Here is a 20,092-nt window from a genome sequence, read left to right as displayed (position 1 = left end):
GAACTGACTCTGGATAGTACTATCTTGATATCTTTCACACTAAGTGAAGACACTAACCATACCAATGTATAAAACCAACAGTGTCCTTTCTGCAAATTATGGGTAACTTGACCTTACGTTTTACCACAAAGTGGAAATAGTCTGAGCAGAGACAAGTAGATTTGAGCCCTTTACCACATAAAAACACATTTCCAATAATTAGGGAGTGTGTGGTTAGTTACAGCCTAATGAAGAAGAATGACTCATGCTAATGTTTCAGTGTCTCCACACCCTTTGAAAGAAGTCTGTACTACAGTCCTGGAAAGTATGATTCTTCAAAGATTGTCATTTACTATATTAGTGAAACATTCAAATTTTATTTTCTTATAATGTATTCCTTAATTTCTCTGTATCTGTGATAACTCTATTTTTTTTCTAAGACTAAAATAATAGAAACCAAATACTATTTCTTTACCCATAAATCTTCGATAACATGCATACATCTAAATTCTGAAAATTATTAGCAAGAGCAGACAACTCCGAGTTGACAAAGCTAGTATGACCGTCTCAAGTTTTGGGACCAGTTATATTGGACTTACCAATGGCAATAATACTGATAAATTAATATTAACATTTAAAACCACTTACTATGTGTGATGCGCAATAGAAACTTCATTACCTAGGTCATCTCTTTTAGCCCTCACCACCGCACTGTGTAAAGGTGGTTACCCTCACTGAAGCTGAGAGAGGGTCTGTAGCTTGCCCCAGGTCGTATGGCTGTTGAGTGGTAAAGCTGAGATTCAAACTCAGGCAGGCTGATTGCTCTGCTCCTGACCCACCAGGAACCATACAGCCTCCATCTAAGCCTTCTCTGAGAAACTTCTGAGTGAAGCAGTGGGTACAAACGGCTCCCATTTTATTCCATTCAACTGATATAATTATGTTCCAGAAGAAATCAAATCACTATTAAAAAAAAGATTTGGTCTCAAGCCTTGGAGAAACTTTTCCTCAGGCCACCATAGTGATTCTGAAGAGCAGTTCAAGGAACAAGGTGGGGGGACAGCTACCAGGACACACTTTCCACCTCTACCCCCAAACGAAGACTTTCTGGAACCCCCAAGGAAACTGAGGAGGAAGCAGGAAGAAGCCGGATTAGATACAGCGGTTTTTTTTGAAAAGGCTTTAAGGTGGTGGTCCTGAAATGAGCTCCTGTTCTATTAAGAACCACTAGATTAGGAGACTCATGATCAGTTGATGAGATGCGAGTTTTCAGGAATCAGTACTTTCTAGGAACTGTCTTCTGAAAGAGCATAGGAAAGAAGAAGAAGCTGGTTTGCATACCTGGCACACTTTGGACACTCAGGAAATGTTTGTTAGTAACAGCCAACATTTACTGGGCACTCAGGGTGCCAGGCACTAGGCTAAGCTCTCAGCGTATCACCTCCTTTAACCCTCCCAAGAACCCTGCAAGGAAGGTGGCTTAACTCCATTTTCCTGATGAGAAAACTGGGCACATAAAGGTTAGGTGACACCACGTAAGAGGCACAGTCCCTATGCTTAACCAATAAACTACAGCTGCTGAGAAAATAGATGAAACAATAATGAATGTGGAAAGACAAAAGCCACAAAGAATTTAATAGAACAGAGCTAAACACCCTCCTCACACGTTACTTCTTCCTGGTTGAAAAAGATGAAGAAAAAGGAATTAAAAAGAGACAATATTTTTCAAGATAGTAACCCAGTTTCAGGTTTACGTCTCAGAACACAGATTTTTGAACTATGTTCAATAGTAGTTCCCCTAGAACTACTTGGAGGCTCTTGATGCCCATTTCCAGCAAAGAAGCTCACCTTTTATATGGCAAAGATCTGTCTAAAGTATCCTTTGGGGAGAAAAATTTCCACTGTCCCTGAAAAAACCTTCAGGCTCTAAAATAGTGATAGCACTTATCCTTATTTTTTACTATGAAACTTAGATATAATAACATGGTACACATTCATGATCCACATCACCCGAAACAACACTATATGTTGGTGTTGGGCTGTCTCCCATCACAGGATCAATTTAGCTCTAAGGCGAGTGTTGGGCTGCACCCCACAGGCCTACAAGCCCTGTACCTGCCCAGCTTCAAGACTGAAGAAAGAGCCCGGAGTCAGCAACAGAGACATCAACAGTTTAATGGATTGGGGAGCTTACACGTCTGCAGCAAGGTCCTGGAGCGACACCCCACTGTGTGTGGCAGAGGGCAGGCAGGACCTGGCTGCAGTCTTAGCTCCCCAGGGGGAGGGGAGGCTACCATTTATAGGGGGAATTGATGTCAGGTTGGTTCATCAGTTACCAGGGAAACCAGAAGAGGAGCTCACCCCTCACCTCCCCTTTGAGAAGCTATCCTGGTGGAGACGTTCTGATCTAAAGCTAGAATAATCATTAGCTGGGGCCTGGGGCAACTGTGTAGGAAGGTCAGTCATGAGAGTAGGGAGTAGGTGAAGCAGGCACTGGTCGAGCAGGGGATGTACAGAAAGTAAGAGAACAGCCATCCTGAGTGGTCTGACCACACAGGAAGGAAGACGGATGTGGTCAATACCTAAGGGAATGCTCCGCAGCACAGCACATCAGATCATGCAGGTCACATGCCCTTTAAGGAAACTGAAAACACAATTCTAGGTAATGTGGTTCAGCTGTAGATTGATAGGAACTAGCAGGGCACGATGACTATACAGTGCTTAGACAGCAGGTAGGCCCCGGCAGAGGGCGGAGGGGTGTTGGGAGGAGTATGTTCCTGTAGCCTGTGAGGCCAAAAGACAGGGTCGCGGAGGGTGAGAAACAGCAGTCATCACTCTACAGCAAAGAGCAATCTTCACTCGCCTTATTTCCAGCTTTGGACTTTTCCTTTACAGTCAAAACTAGAAGACAGTCAGTACCTTTGTCAGTGGTGTCTTAAAGGAATTGAAAAAACGAGGTAAAATTTCCACGTTTTGAAGACCTGTTTAAATACAACATTATTATTAACAGAGCCATAGGTCTTCTACAAAAATATAATCTTGCAATTATAACAATATACTGCAATTCTGGCTACCAGCTTCTTGTGTGTATTTCTAGAGACACTTTAGGGAAAGCTTTTGTTTATCTTTGTCAATTAAGTTTTCTGTTAATTTTTGTCAACCATTTTTTATATTTTTATTCCATTTCTGCTTAGTGCGTGCGCAGGTGATACGTGCACACGGTTCAAAAGTTTTTAAATATGGGAGTGTACACAGTGAAAATATCCCAGGAGCTCTCGACCCAGACATCTACCTTTTCTTTCCACAGGCTACCATGGTTATTAGTTTCATGGGTTTCTAGGGATTCCTTCAGATATAGTTTATGTAAGTATACATATTTCTTTCCAAGTTACACAAATGGTAAGGAGCACACATATTCTTATATGTCTTCAGGTCAGCGTTTGAACTCCAGGTGAAAGCAAAGATGGGCCAGGGATAAATACAGCAGGATTTCAAACTCAAGTCAAGTAGTAGAGGGCAGAGGGCAGACATAGATCCTCCTTAAACCTTCTTTCCTGCCCTCTTCAGGTCACCCTTCCTGAAGTGCTGAGTCATAGAGGAGAGAGTCAGAGTCCTTACATTGAGGAACAGCTGGGCAAGAAACTAAAGCTCTGTCTCTGATAAACGAAAAGCCCTCTGAAAGAACAGTAAAGACTAGATGCAGAGAGGGAGGGGCAGTGGGGAGGGCCCTTGTAAACGTCTCTGATGCAAAGCTGACAAGACACAGCAGAATCAAGACCACTCACTGATGGGAGCTTCTGGCTCCCAGTGAGCAACATCGGGAACAATGGGATTCACTCCAGTTGGAAGGAAACAAAATACAGTCGTCCCTCAATGTCCACTGGGGGTTCGTTCCAAGACCCAACTCCAATACCAGAATCCTCAGATGCTCAAGTCCCCTGTATAAAATGTTGCAGTATTTGCACCTAACCTACAGGATCATCCCTTATAATACCTAAAACAATGTAAATGTTGCTATGTAAATAGCTGTAAATACAATGTAAATGCTATGTAAATACTTAGGCAAGCAGCAAATTGAAGTTTTGCTTTTCAGAGCTTTCTGGAATTTCGTTTTCAAATATTTTCCATCTCTGATTGGTTGAATCCCAAATGAGGCACACACAGATATGGAGGGCTGACTGTAATTATAAACAGTTAAAGATTAATGAGTAAGATAATTTTTTCCTAAATTATGTATCCTACTCAAATGTCATGTGTAAGATGAGAGACAAATGTCTAAATTATGTATTCTTTTTAAATATTGTGTCTTTAATATGTATCTTTATCTGTTTTCATAAAGTGTTTGCATTTTAGAGCAATATGGTATAAAGCAAGGGCAGGGGTCTATGTCTACTGCCATAGCTGAGCACAGCCTCCGGAAGGCATTAGTCTATTTCAGTCACAGACACTTATCACAGGCCAGGCACTATTTTGATGCTGGAGGAACAATATAACAAGACGTGGACTAGGGAGGCGGAGTGACTGTTTTCAGTAGACTGTGGTAAGCACAACGATAAGGATACAAAACCATCCTGGTTGCTCATCATCGGGCAGGTTGGCTACCCTAAAGGAAGTAACAGCTTCCAAAGTGCTAGTCTTACACATCTCAACCCACCAAAGTGATAACAAATGCCGCAAAAATAAGGAACCATCAGATGATGTTGGTAGAATTTTTTCTTGGGAGGGGAGTATTTTTTTGTCTTTGTTTAGCCATCTTAAATATATTCCTCAATTTTCTTTGTTTGGGTTCTTTTTACATTTTATTGGTCTAGGAAATCCAAAAGTCTGGAGGCTCCTTCATTATACACCAGTGAGAAAGTAACCAACACCAAGACTGGTTATTTTGTACAATCCAAAAAGTTATTTATTTTTAAAAGACAAACTTTGACCCATAACACCTTTTTTTTTTCTTTCTGTTACCTCTATTTATTTGGCAATGAACTGTCCCCCCCAAATGTTTAAACTTTTAATAGAACTAAGAACAATAGGTAATAGTCCAATACCATACTTCTAAATTGTTTTTCTGCAACTAATTGTTTTTGTCCTATTGTTTAAAAGATTTCATCTAAATTACAGAGTGATACAAAGATCAGTTTTTCGGTCATGCCATTGCTTTCATAATTTGGTGAAACTGAATGATGTCCTCTGGATTTCACAGCAGACTGTAATAATGAAGCCCTGCTGTTTCCCCTGGAGACAACTGTGGTCTTTGAAGTGCATCAAATCCTTCGTCACTGTCACTGACACTCACTAATAAAAATATGAAATTCCTGTAACTTACAGATTGAACTTTTAAAAAATTCAGTCCCCCTAAAATGAGCACATGTGTGCTGCTTGGTTTTCTCTAGTTAATATTTAAAAAAAAAAAAAAAAAAAAAAGGATAAGCAATACTCATTCTGATGATCAAGGTTTATTTTTATCTTTTGCATTTGATTTGCTTTACAACTGCCCTATTGATTGAACAGTTTTGACTTAAACATTAATTTCAAACCAATCCACATTTTTAACCCAATGATCAGATTACTCTAGACAAGACTGTGCAAAGTTTGCCATCAGCATTATAGGCTCCCTTTGTTCCTGCCCTCTACCCTCTCCCTCTTAGTGTGTTTCCTGGCTGATCCCTATCATGACAACCTGCCATAGGGAGCCAGATACGAATCTTAAGCTCAATGTTCTCATGATGTAGACCTGTCACTCAAACAGCTAAGCCCTGCTAGAGCCTGCAACAGAACCCAGGGCTCCTTACTCACTGGCCAGTGGTCTTTCCTACATCTTACCTGCTCTGCAACAGGCCACGCCCGCCAGCAATGCTCAGTGCTGTATAATCTGCAGTGTTGAGCTTCTAAAAGCAAGCAAACTAATAAAACACATTGTTCTAAAGGCCATGTTGGGGATTTAGGTTAATGAACGTTAATGGCCCTCAGTCACTCAGAGTGTTACACATTACACAACTTTCTTAGGGTTCTTTGAATTTCAGCCAGGGCCTCGTGGCATCTACTACCTCAACACCCCAGTTGCCCCAAAAATAAGAATGGTGGAAATTTATACATTCTAGCAGGCTTGTTAGAAAAATTATTTTGTGGGAAGCCAATGGATTTTTGGTGTCTGCTTAGTTCTCAACATTATACCACATAAGTCATCATCTACGCAGAATGCTAGAGTAAAAGTAAATAGTACCTAAAAAAAAAATCAGAAGCTTATACTTCTAAAATACTACAAGATCATTTACAATTAACCTCAAAAAAAATTAGAAGTTTCAGTCTCTTGTACAAGACTTTTGATCTGTGCTTTAACTCTTTAATTGATAAAACACTCAGGCCTTGTATTCATTCTGGAATACCTTATGATTATGCTAAACCACACAATAATGTCCAAGTTTCCTATATAACACAGGTGGCATTGTATGTATTATTTTACTCCACATGGTTAAAAACTTTATAAGTAAGTGGAACCATGGAAGGTTAATATATGTCAAAATTATGCTCAATATTAGGCAGTATCATATAGGAGAAATACAGGGGAAAAACTATGCAGTAGAACAGTTTGGGCCAGCCATTATTTTAAGTGCTTTATGTGCCTATCAGGTCAACTATACATAGTAGATATTACTCTCCCTAATTCACACGTAAGGAAATTGGGGCTTAGGGCTTGCACACCTTGCTCAAGGATTCAGAGCTAGCAAATTGAAGAGGTGAGGTTAGAACAAGGTCTCTAACACATCAAAGCCCATGTTCTTAACTACTGTAACGCCCCTTTAGCCCACTGCATTTGGGCATTAATTTTGACTTTAAAGTAAAAAGCTTGAGAGAATCATGAAACTGCAACTTTTTGAAGGCCTCATGTCTTGTCTAAACTCAAGTCCCAGCATGGGAAGGCCCAGCTTCAGGCGTCCTCCCAAGGTAGTGGGTAGATCCATGTTCCCTAGGGCCTCAGGCATTGCTGAGCAGACTTATTAAACAGCACCTTTTCCTCCTCCCAGAAAGAAGATACTAGAAATATTTAGGAAGAACATGGATGCAGTCCCTGGGGATATTGCAGGGGGACTATTATACATAGGGTAGAGTTGGAAACATTTACCTTTTATGTCTTATGATTCTATGGGCCTAAATAAGAAGATAAAGAAGAGAATCTAAAGGAAATGCTTAATGAGCTGGATTTGTGATTCATTTTAATTAAGCCATTATCCTCTCATTTTATGATCTATTCAAAGTAGGGGCACTGATGGCTTTAAAAGTGGTTAAGCTGTTCAGTTTCTGAGGACTGGGGCTGACATAAATATGTTCATTTTTTAATATGAATTTTGGTTGCTCTATGATAAAAATATAACCACTGTCTATTCTTGGTCGCTTTATTTTAAAATCTGAATCCTACGTATGCCATTAAATAACTAAGTTTTGAGGTTTGTCTGGAGATGACTGGCTACTCCCCTGATGACCTGTGTACTATCGCTAATGATTCGTGACCAAGGTTTATTCAGAACCTCCAGCCTAAAGCGGGAAGGGCTGCTTGAAAGACAGCTTTGGCAGCCTTTGAAAGCTGTGTGTGGATGAGGTATGTGTGTCCAGGAATTCTTATATCGCTTTCTCATTTTCAAAGCTTGCACATCCTCAAGAGACCTTGTCAAGGTCAAAAGCGCAATGAGCGAACCAGGGGAAACCCCAGAGAAAGCCAAGATCTGAAAATAACAGCGGGCTCTCCAGAGGCCGACGGCTGTGCTAACTTGGCAGGCTAGGAATATCATGGGGCTGGCTCCCAGGAAGGCAATAAAGTCCTTGGAGGAGGGAGGAGGGAAGCGAAAGGGCAAGGCATGGCAAGGCAGAAGCAAAGCAAGAGGATTCTGTTAACCAAGATACAGCAGAAAGCAGGGGCAGCGGGGGGTGGGGGGGTGTAGAAGGAGATTTAAGGGAATAAAGAAACATAATTATCTGGTTAATTAGAAAATAAATACAACTTTGGATACATTTTTAACATCCAAGGTTTGAGGAATATATTTCAAAATCTGGAGTTTTTTAAAAAGCACTCATTAAAAATGCCTTTCTGATGTCTGGCCTTTGTGTGAAAATAATACATACATGTTGCTTGAAATGCTCCAGAACGGCATATCGCAGGTGTATATTTGAAGTCAGAGATGGAAGGACAATCTAATTCTTTGGCCAGAACAGTACAATGAAAGTTAATCATGTTGCCGTATACTTTTCCTAGAAATATAATACAGACTTATCGTATTAGAAAGCTCAGCTGGGGAGAGATCAATTTACCTAGCTTGAACATTTTGGGTTTATATTGATGAAATAGTTATGGTTCCCTGTCACTTCTCTTGGTCTTGTTTCTACGTTTTTGATATTTAACTGTAGAAGAAAAATAAATAGAATTTATGATGACATCTTCAAACTTCAGATGACTATAGAGTATTATAGCCAATACTTCTCATTGATTATAATGCACATCCTTCCTTTTTTCAGTGGCTTAAAAGACATGACTACCTTGTAGATGCCCTCTAGTTACTAAAGCTACCTTTCTATGTGGTTCAAAGGAGATCTCTGCTCAACAATGCAGAGAAGCTTATCACCAATGCTACTCTTTGTCAGATACCCCATGTAGGTAGTATATTTCATATTATAAAAAAGTCTAAAAGCATATTAATGGTTCTTTCCTTTTTTTCTCTCTTTTCAATTATAGCAGAAAATGGCCCCCGTCTACTCGTGGAAGCAGAACAAGCCAAGGTGTTCTCACACAGAGGTGGCAATGTTACACTGCCATGTAAATTTTACCGAGACCCTACAGCACTTGGCTCAGGAACCCACAAAATCCGAATTAAGTGGACCAAGCTAACTTCAGATTACCTCAAGGAAGTGGATGTTTTTGTTTCCATGGGATACCACAAGAAAACCTATGGAGGCTACCAGGGTAGAGCATTTCTGAAAGGAGGCAGTGATAATGATGCTTCTCTGGTGATCACAGACCTTACCCTGGAGGATTATGGGAGATATAAGTGCGAGGTGATTGAAGGATTAGAAGATGATACCGCTGTGGTAGCATTAGATTTACAAGGTAAGTATCTATAAATCATGTTAAACTTAGGAATGATAATTAATCATTGCTTTTTTTTTTCATGACAAGTAATGTCTAATGGTTACCACAGTGCTGATGTGAGAAATCAAAAGTCCATGTAAAGAATGTTTTTCTGTTCTTTTGTAATCTACAATCTATGATTCCAGCTTTCATATTTGAAATGTACACACAATGGTTATATGCAAATTTGAAGCTATTTGCAAGTAGGAGAAACATGCAGTGGAACTGAATTAACAACATTCAGAAACTGCCTTATGCCATTCAAAATTTAAATCTCATTACATAGTTATTAAGAAATTCAGAGTGGAGGCTTTTTTATTATGCTTCTAAAATTAACTCAGTTTCAAAATAATGGCAAGTTTTGTGAAGGACATCTGCTAACTAAAATACATTTAATTGTATTCTGTAAAATAACTGTGAAAACTTAATTTAACAAAAAAGTAAACTCTGGATTTATTTAAATATTCTTGTAAAGAAGTAATTTGTTTTTAATGGTCCAGAGTCTCTTAGACACTGAATACCAAATGGTCAAGGCATTTTGTGGGGGGAGTTTTACTTCTTAAATATGTAATACATTCAGTAGGTTCAAAGATCAAAATGTATACAAAGCTAAACAATGAAATGTATCCATGCCATCCTGTCTCCCCTCTGCCCAAAGCCCTTTAGGCCTCTCCTTAGTTTCTCATGTATCTCAAGACACCCTTTATTCATGAATTTCAGTGTTTCTTTACAAGGAAGGATGAACTCTGGCTGCATTAATAGAAGACTTTCCTTCCTTATATAAACTATAGGTGTGTGTTTGCTAGAAGCTCCTTCCACATTCTAGGCCAGATTTGTGGCTTTTGGAAAAATATGTTTGGCGCACTAGCACTTCATTGAAGATGTGACCTTCTGAATCCCCCAGAGTGCCTCACATGCATGCAGATTTATTAGCTTTATGTATCTGATACATTGCTTGATGTTGTAAAGTTCTTTTTTGTGACCTTCTCTTGTCTCTCTTAGTTGTAATTCTTGGCTCCTGATTGCATGCCACCTTATACTTTGAGTTTTTATTGATTCACTTTCATATCCATGAACATTGGCATTATTCAGGATGAAAGAAGTAATTGGCTTAGAGAAGACAGTCAATCATCAAATATTAATTGAGGGTCACTTTCTTTTATCAAAGAGGCATCAGGCGCTGGATGCTAGTAGTATCAAGATGCTTATGTTAGTCCCAGCTTTGTCAGTGTATGTTTTGTAACCAGAGCAAGTTACTTATCTTTATTGTACCTTGGCTTCCAATCTATGAATAATAGGTTGAACTGTATTATCTGTTAAGTTACTTTTTCTTAAACTTAAGTAATTCACATGCCATATTTATTATCTCCCTACACTTACTTAAAAATACATTTAAAATAAATAGAAACCAGTATAACTTGCCAGAAATCGAAGGAAACCATAAAAATAAGTACAGTGAACATAAGATATTTCTAATTATAAATGGATACATGCTTGCTGATGGCTTTGAGCATGAAGCCAGCTCTCCCTTTTCTTGAAAAGCAGATTTAACACGTGTTAGAAGATAATACACTCTATGGTCAAACTGAGACTTCCTTTAAGACACAATTAGAGGTGTTGAAGGGAAATTGTAAGAAGAGTAATTTTTCCTGTATAGGCCCTGCACTCTCCCAAATCTCCATGTTTTCCATGCTTTCATAACATTTCTCTACCATATAGCACATACGTATATGAGCTAAGTAAATGTGTCCAAGAAACCAATTTAATTGATAAATACTTTTACAAGTGCTGTTTTGGTACCATGAGAAACAAAAAAATTCCAAATCATGGCTCCTTTCATTCAACAATCTTACAGTCCATTAAAGATTCTAAGATACTTTCAAAAGTAAGTACTTTAAAATAAGGTAGAATTTGGTAAAGTAAGTAGGTAAAACAAATTGCTCTAATCATATGCATATTTATTTTGCTCACTTTCAGTAATGTCCCTTGACAGCTGAAACTTAGGGAAAGCTCCTTTTCTAAGGTAACATGGCTAGGAGTAAGAGCTAGGGCTAGAATTTGACACCAAGGGCACTGAATGAAGTCTATGCTTTTATCTACTGTGATCTGGGAGTTTGCAGGAAGAAGAAAGTTTCTGTTGTGGGGGGGGAAAATGGAGGTTTCAGAGAGGCAGTGGTGTTTGACAGCCTCAGTTCTTCTGAAGTTTTCTCAAGATTCTCAAAGGCCCCAAAGTTATTTGGGAGATGACCTAGGGACTGTCTTTGGTCATACTTCATTTCTTGGTGTGCCCATTCTCACTGCAGAGAATGTTTTTCCATCCTTCTTGTGTACTATAACAAGGGCAGAAGCAGTCATTCCCCAGAGGCTCTGCCTTGAAATAACTGACATTTCCATATTTAACATTATATACATGAATTCATTTCTGAACTGGAGAAAATATAATCCTTCGAGAATAAGATCAAAGGGACTTCCCTGGTGGCGCAGTGGTTGAGAGTCCGCCTGCCAATGCAGGGGACACTTGTTCGAGCCCTGGTCCGGGAAGATCCCACATGCCGCGGAGCAACTAAGCCCGTGCGCCACAACTATTGAGCCTGCGCTCTAGAGCCCACAAGCCACAACTACTGAGCCCATACACTGCAACTACTGAAGCCTGTGCGCTCAGAGCCTGTACTCCACAAAAAGAGAAGTCACCGCAATGAGAAGCCCTCGCACCACAACGAAGAGTAGCCCTGGCTCGCCACAACTAGAGAAAGCCCGCAGGCAACAACAAAGACCCAACTCAGCCAAAAATAAATAAATAAATAAATTTATTTTTAAAAAAAGATCAAAGATCAACTCTACCCCCTGAGCCCTTCCCTTCCACCCCCAGCTATGATGTTCTCAGAGCACTGTATACAGATTTCCATTGTAATTCTAATCACATTTTGTTTTGTAAATATTTGCAAATTGTCCGTCTTCACCTGCTAAATAGGATCTACTTGAGGCAGTCAAGTGCCAAAACAAAGTCAGTGCTCAGTAAATAGTTTATAGGTGAGTGAATGTTTGATACAATGGGTTTATACTTTCAAATACAAAAAAGCCTGCATGCAATGGAAGGCGGTGGAAAGGAAGAGACATTTGATTGGGACCATGAAAGGTGAACCTGGTTCTTTCAAGGGGTAGACAGCATGACAGAGCGGGAAAGAGGGCATCACAGGTGTGAGGGAGAAACTCTTCAAAGGCCAACATGTGACTAACAGATGCCACAGACAGTCAGCAACCACCTTGACTGGTTTAAGGCTCGCCATGGCAACAGGGTGGGATAAACATTTTTAACTTTTTATTATAGCCAATTTCAAACATTTGGAAAAGTAGAAAGACTAGTATAATGAATCTCTATATATCACCAGCTTCAAAAAATGTCATGATATAGCCAATCTTATTTTATCTTGCTTTATTTACTCCCACCCCCAATGAATAACTTTCAAGACAATCTCAAGACATTATTTTATCTATATATACTTCAACATGCAATAAGAACTCATTTTAAAATAAAATTACAACATTTTAATTATAGAATAAGATCTGAGGAACCTTGATTGCTACCTGAGGATAGACACTGGGAGGGACTTGACAATTTCCACCTAGTCTGGGGTAGATGCTCAAGGTGCAGCAATTATATACGTAAGAGTTTGAAGGCTATGATAAACCACATGTAGCACAAGAGATACCTTGTGGTTATCATTTACTAGCTCTTATTCCAGGTCCTGACCTTTTTCCATTACCAATTACATCCTTATAGAGGACCATCTACCAATCAGCAAGTTTCACTCAAGCGCCTTGTCAATCTTCTAATATGCATAAATAAGACCAGGGAAGCGTATCATTTTGAATATCATAATTAAGCTGCCTTTCCAACTGTAATTGTACAATGCCTTTAATCATATTGGCCCTTTAATACCAGATTAAATGCTATGTGCTTCAAAGAATTTTCCCAATTAGAAAAATATCGTTCTTCTTCAAGATGCCCAAATTGTATGGTTTGTATTTATAAGATTTTATTCTGTCTTGGATTCAAATTTATATATCCATAGTATATATATCAAATCATGGACTCTTTGCAGAAAGAGGTCACACTCCAAACTCAAGGTACCCTGGAGTACTGAGTGCAATGCCTTGCTCTTAGTTGTGTTTTAAGATCTGTTTTTCAAATCATACTGATTAAAAAAAAAGTAAACCCTTTTGAAAAACTGATCTACATATGAGTTGGAATTAGCTGTGGAAACACAATTTTTTTTCATATAGAATCTTGGATAGGGTAAAGCCCTCTGATTACTACCAAATTACCCACACTGCTAGAAACAACACCCAGCAAGAGACAAGCCTTATATGAATATAACAAGGAGAGTGTCACTAGACATTCATGAGTAGCCCAATACAGAATTCACTTGCGCAATCAATAAACATATAGATATGATATGAAAAACATATTTGTGCTTCCAATCTTCCACTGTATTGGTCTTCCATTGATGAAAATGGGGCCAAATACACAAAAATATAGTCTGAGAACTTTTAGAAATAGAAAGCTAATTTCAGATATGTACATAGCACTGAAAGGTACTCTGAGAGGCACTGAAGAAGGTAAAATTGTTCTGCATGGTCTCTACCTTTTTATTACTAAAAATATTTACTTTGTGGAGTTACTGAAATTTCCTTAAGCTTTTATATGTACCATGGCATGAGAACCTTTCATATATCCAACAAATTGATATTTGCCAACCACTAGGATGAACTGGTCTGTGCAATTATAAGTCTTAAAGAACGTGTTTTTAAAACATTTCAGTTGACTAAACTACCCACATCATTTGATATTATTCTTTTCCATGTGAGGTATCTTCCTTATTAATCCCCTTTTTAGTGATGCATACCAGCCCTTCATGGAAAAGAGCTTTTGATTATATTTTGACATATAAGTATAAAATAATCATACTTGGAAAATAATCATATACCTTTCTTTCTCACCCATGAAAGTTTAACTTTTCTTATTTTTGTAATGCCGGATGAAAGCAATCACCATTTGCTCCATAATTCAGCTGTAGGAATTGCACTTTTTTCCACAGAGCCAAGAAGGTTTCTGTAATTATAGTCTTAGATGTTGACATCTTAACTAGCTGAAAGTAAAATGAGCAAATAAATAAAATACTAACAAACATGCAGTTCCAGAAATGCCCACACTTGCACGAAACATTTGATTGTTGAAATGTATGCACCAAATGTGTACAATACAGTGAAACTTTTAAAATGTTGGCAGGGACACAGAAATTGACCTTGATTTACTTGGAATGTGTTCTTTCCAGCATCACCAACCATTAATTAAAATCTGCTAAGTAAATCTTTTGAGTTACTATAAGTTGATCATTTATTCTTACAATTGAAAAATAGTAAAATTTTAATATAGGGTTTCACTTTGACTTTGAGTAATGATTGCATGAAATTATGTTAAATTTGAAAGGAACTCAGAAATATATTACAATGGATTTGGAACTGAATCAAACGTAACTCAGTGGTTAATCAAGGACAAATTACTAAAGAAGAAATTTTCACAATGCCTATGGGAGTCCACCAAACACAGTCTGGTGAATTTAAACTGAGAGGCTGTCTAGGTCTTTAAAATTATTATAAATTAAAATAGTCTGCATTCTCCACTGTTACCATCTTGAGCTATTTGAGAAATGGAATTCAACCTAAATGGTTGAATTTAGGTTTAGATACTTTGAGATTTTCTCTCACTTAAGGTCTAGCTGCCAAGGAAACCTCTACTGGATAAATTAAATATTTTCCTTTTCATTGGCTTTCCTGGGGTTGCTGAGAAAGAGGATGGAAGGCACGAGGGGGAGGGAGCACTACAGCAGCTCCTTCCCAGTGCTGACTGAGTCTTAGCTGGATGCTGGACACAGCCCTTCTTGGAAGGAGTCATCTTCAGGCCTCCCCCACCTCCATTCCGCCCATTGCTGCAGGGGCCAGAGGCAATGAAGGGAGTCTTTTCCTCCTTACTTTTGGCTCCGATTCAGCTTACAGATCCTTCAGCCAAGAACCTGAGAAGGCAGGATGAGATCAGGAAGCCTTCCTGGATCTCTGCCTCTAGTGGATGGTGCCAGCTGGACTGCCCTACAGGGACAAACGTGTCCAGCAGAGAGACCTTCAGTGGATGTGACTTGATTTAGGCTACTGAAATTTCTTCTCGTAGAGTCTTCCAGGACAATTTCTAAAAGAATACATTTCCTGTGTACTGGTTACACCATTAGTGGGTTGTGCATCCATCTTGTATGGGGCCTGCAGTCTCATAAAATAGCACATTTGGTATAATCCACCAAATTACTGCGTCAGCAGACAGTTTTTTACATTCCACACACTAAAATATGAATTATTTTTAATTATATTTAAAAATTCAAGGCAAAGCCTTGAATAATCACTCAAAATTAATTGTCTTTTAGCAACCATGGAGGAGACATTTTGATACAGTGGTCCTTCATAAAGTCCAACAAATGATGCAACTTTGCTTTCTTATGATGCAATCCTTATCCTTTAAAGAAACTGTGCAGAAAGTTGTGAAACAGCTCAGTCACCTCCCACGATTATCTGAAATGCTTTTGGAAAGCTGTTGCATCTTCCCAAAGTCAAGTGCCAAGTCACAGTGTTTACATATACTAAGGGTTTTTGTCCTCTAAAATATTTAATCCTTTGGCAATAACTTTGACAGATGTCTATTTTGTAGGACAAGCTTCTGGAAGCTTTTTTTTTTCTATTTGCAATAAAAATGTTTTTAAAAGCTTAGTTTCAGTTTGCAATACATGAATACGGAAACTGAAAAATAGTAATGGAAACATTACTCTTATTTTAGTCGCATTGTTCAAGGACAGAATAAAATAAGATTAAGAACTACACTGAAAGTTGAAACAGATAAGAGAGCCATGATGTTTTTTACGGAAGTGCCTCACTGTAAAAAGTTACCTTATTAATATGAAATAAGACCACTTAATTATGTTGTTGTTAGATATGCAATAGGTAAGTTCTCAGGGAGCGCTATTTGGAAACTGTAATCTGCAGACGAATCGTTTCGGAAAGGAGAATTGTGAGGACTGAGCTGAACTCTTAGCAAAAGAGGTAAATCACTGAAGTTACCGGACCAAAGAGCTAACTGTGAGATGCTCAGAGCTGAGAGGTTGTTTGAAGGGAAATGGGACCATGAGAAAACACTGCAAGTTGAACAAAAACTGCTTCTTCATCTGATGGAGATTCTATTATGTTTTTCCCCACTCAAGTGGGATTTGCTCATAGTTCTTACTATTTGTGCCACTAACGATTCCTTGCCTCCTCCTTTGGACAGGTGTGGTATTTCCTTATTTTCCACGACTGGGGCGCTACAATCTCAACTTTCACGAGGCACAGCAGGCTTGTCTGGACCAGGATGCTGCGATCGCCTCCTTTGACCAGCTGTATGATGCCTGGAGGGGTGGGCTGGACTGGTGCAATGCTGGCTGGCTCAGTGATGGGTCTGTACAGTATCCCATCACAAAACCCAGAGAACCCTGCGGAGGCCAGAACACAGTGCCCGGAGTCAGGAACTACGGGTTTTGGGACAAAGATAAAAGCAGATACGATGTCTTCTGTTTTACATCCAACTTCAATGGTAAGGTATTAACCATACTGCCTTGTTTCCTATCCCAGAGACCAATACATACTGTGATGTGACATTAAACTTTTAATCTTATCTACTTAAAAAAAAAGAAAAAAAGCTTTGAAGTGTTGCTCCAGATATAAGAAATTCTGAAATGTCGTAATTTTTTAAAATCCACAGACATCAAGCAAAAGTACATATTTCCATGATTCTTTGGTTTTATTGCATCCAACTGTTATTATGAAATAGTTTAACTGTCACGTTGTATGGAGTCTTTTTCTCACTGCCAAAGGTGATGCTGCCACCAGGTGCCCTCCATGGGACAGAGGCCTCTCCACTGAAGTAAGGATGGCGTCTGTGTCATGGTCTTCTTCTCTAAATTACAATGTCAATTTATTCATAGGTGATCAGCAAAGCTTAGGATAAAGAGACAGCATTATCTCTCTGATAAAGAGAGGGCTCAGGATAAAGAGACCTTTGCAAGAAAATTAAGTAGAAATAACATTGGAGGTGAAAGCAGAAGTGAGAGATCCAGGTTGTATCAGTGCTGATGACTGACTCATTGAATGCGACACAGCTCCCAACCCTATCTTGCTCCTTCCAGAACCAGTGACGTAACATGTAGGGCCCAGTGCAAAATCAAAATGTGGGCTCCTTGTTAAACAATTATTAAGAATTTTAAGATGACACAGTAAAGCATTAAATCACGCGTGCGGCCCAGTGTAACTGTACAGGTCGCAAACCCACGAGGCTGGCCCTGGCCCCATTATTTTATATTTCAGGTGCCTGGTGACATGCTTTGGTGAAAACAGCAAGGGATCAGGGATCAACAAACTTTCTGTAAAGGGTCAGACAGTAAATATTTTTGGCTTTGTGGGCCATATGGTCTCTGTTGCAACTACTCCATGTAGCTTTGTATGTTATAACACAAAAGCCGCCATGAACAATATTAAACAGATGGGTGTGGCTGTGTTCTAATAAAACCTCACTGGACCCGTGCGCTGTAGTTTGCCGGCCTCAGCTACAGATGATAAAACTAACCCTCTTATTAATGTTCCCGTGACGGCTGCCCTTTCTCCAAATCATATCCTCTTAGTCTAGAAAGAACTGGCAAGCATTAATTTAGACTTCAATAATCTGTATTTAAAGAGAGGCAGGAGGGTATCACATTACAATGTGTAATCAGGTTAGACAGTCTGATTCTACTCTGCCTGAAACTAAAAGTCTGAGAAAATCTTGCACTGATGGGTATCACTTTAGTCAGTTGATGTCATATTTTATACATTTCATGCATATTTGATACAAATTGAAGGAATCTCAGTAATTAACACAATTGAATTAGTGGTTGAGACTAACTTGCTCTTTCTTGTAAAATCAAGCAATGGTTAGGTGTCAGAGCTCCCACAGAGGGAAACTGAAAAAAATAACTAACTTCATCCTCTTTGCCAGTGAGTGAACAGACTGAGTTCACATTCTGAGTCCATATTATTTATGGCAAGTGACTTCCTGTACGTTTTGCATTTTCATACTGTAGTCTTTGAATAAGAATAATGTCTTATTGATACCTGTAATGAAAAGGACTTGAGGGCTTTTGATTATTTTTAAATGGACTTTTCTGTCAGGAATGTTTTTTGATCCTTTCACATTCAAATTTTGCCTCTCTAGAAACTTGTGCTGGGCTTCAGTCTTGCTACAGCTAGAATTTAAATAGCTCTTGCTTTTAACATGGAATTCTATCTTCTCTAGTGCCACAGAAGGGCCCTTTTTGCCACTAATTAGCTAAAAGAGACCTATCTGTCATTTCCCTTTTCTTTTTTACAGCTCTAAAAGGGCCATGTCTGAACACACATTAAGGGGCAAGGAAAAAACTAATTTAACGGAGAGCAACCTAGGGGCACTACATTTAACTGACAATCCTGTGTTTCAGAACCTTTACAGACACTGCTCTATATCCCCCTTCATTGAGAAACACTTCCATTTAGGGCTCCTTCCACCTCTGTGGGGCTGAGCCACAGTCAGGCCCACTGACCCTCTCTCCTTTTCTCCGCAGGCCGATTCTACTACCTGATCCACCCCACCAAGCTGACCTACGACGAAGCGGTGCAGGCTTGTCTCAGTGATGGTGCTCAGATTGCTAAAGTGGGCCAGATATTCGCTGCCTGGAAACTTCTGGGATATGACCGTTGCGATGCAGGCTGGTTGGCGGACGGCAGTGTCCGCTACCCCATCTCTAGGCCAAGAAGGCGCTGCAGTCCTACTGAGGCTGCGGTGCGCTTCGTGGGTTTCCCAGATAAAAAGCATAAGCTGTATGGTGTCTACTGCTTCAGAGCATACAACTGAGCGTGCCCCTAGAGCACGTCAGTTTTAAAGTCATTAAGAACATGTGAAAGGTTTTTTTTTTTCAATATGAACTCATGCAAATTACCAAAACTGTGATAACCCTTTTTTACTTACTGTAAAGTCATTTTCATAAAGACCAATTCATTAATTTGTTTTTGTAAAGTTATCATTCAATATATATTATAAATTAATATAATTTTAAGGGAAGCACTACATAAGGAGGCTTTAGAGCCAAACCGTTTAGGCTACACCATCCCAACGAAGTATCCTTTCAAGATCGGGGCATGCAATAGCGTAAGGATTGCTAGGATTAAATTAAAGAAAGTAAAGCTACTCAGAGTAGCAGCTGCCACAAGCACAAATTTTACACATTTGTACAATTTTGAAATGCACTACAATAAACAGATTAGAGCAACAGATTTGAAATACAGCCTTCTTTACATAAACTGAGATTCTGAGAGGCTGCACAAAACTTAGTTTCACAAGGGAACAATCTACACTTTTCTAAAATATTTCAAAGCTCCAAAAGACAGAATTATTTTACTCTTTAAAATCCTGCCTTTTTGACCAAAAAAAAAAAAAAAATTCTTATGGACTCCAATGTATAACAAGCACAGTTAAAACCCCTTAATAATCCCATTTATATGAAGTATGAAACTAAAATAAGCAGGTAATATTTAACCAATGAGACTCCTACCTTCTTCTAATTAAAACTACACATGCCTGAGAAGAATTGTTTTATCTTTTGAGTAGCTTTACTGAGTTATATTTAAATTCTAAGGGCCGTTTGCTAAGCAGCATTTAGCATCTACTCAGGGCAGTTATATAGATAAACTGCTGGACAGAAAAATTGTAAAATTTAGCAGCTTGATTTTATGTTAGCCTATGAAATGTTATTGTCCTATAAAAATAACTTTAAAATATTTAATATTTCTTTATTTACATGACATGACAAAAATTTAAATCATAAAAGGAATGAATTACTATACTTGTCTAACCAAGAA

The 20,092-nt window shown here is 38.8% G+C and overlaps 1 protein-coding gene across 1 annotated transcript in view; it reads left to right on the top strand.

Annotated features, from left to right (window-relative positions):
- Positions 1–19,796, top strand: part of HAPLN1 (hyaluronan and proteoglycan link protein 1) — a 69,299-nt gene extending 49,503 nt beyond the window's left edge. Inside the window, exons 3-5 of the mRNA XM_059919381.1 lie at positions 8,699–9,070; positions 16,458–16,760; positions 18,799–19,796. Coding sequence (XP_059775364.1) covers positions 8,699–9,070; positions 16,458–16,760; positions 18,799–19,088 — 965 coding nt within the window. The 3' untranslated portion in view covers positions 19,089–19,796. The remainder of the gene's footprint in view (positions 1–8,698; positions 9,071–16,457; positions 16,761–18,798) is intronic.
- The last annotated feature ends 296 nt before the right edge of the window (positions 19,797–20,092 follow it).

This window comes from Balaenoptera ricei, chromosome 3 (assembly GCF_028023285.1).
Source record: "Balaenoptera ricei isolate mBalRic1 chromosome 3, mBalRic1.hap2, whole genome shotgun sequence".
Classification (NCBI taxonomy): Eukaryota; Metazoa; Chordata; class Mammalia; order Artiodactyla; family Balaenopteridae; genus Balaenoptera; species Balaenoptera ricei.
This window is presented reverse-complemented; position numbering and strand designations above follow the sequence as displayed.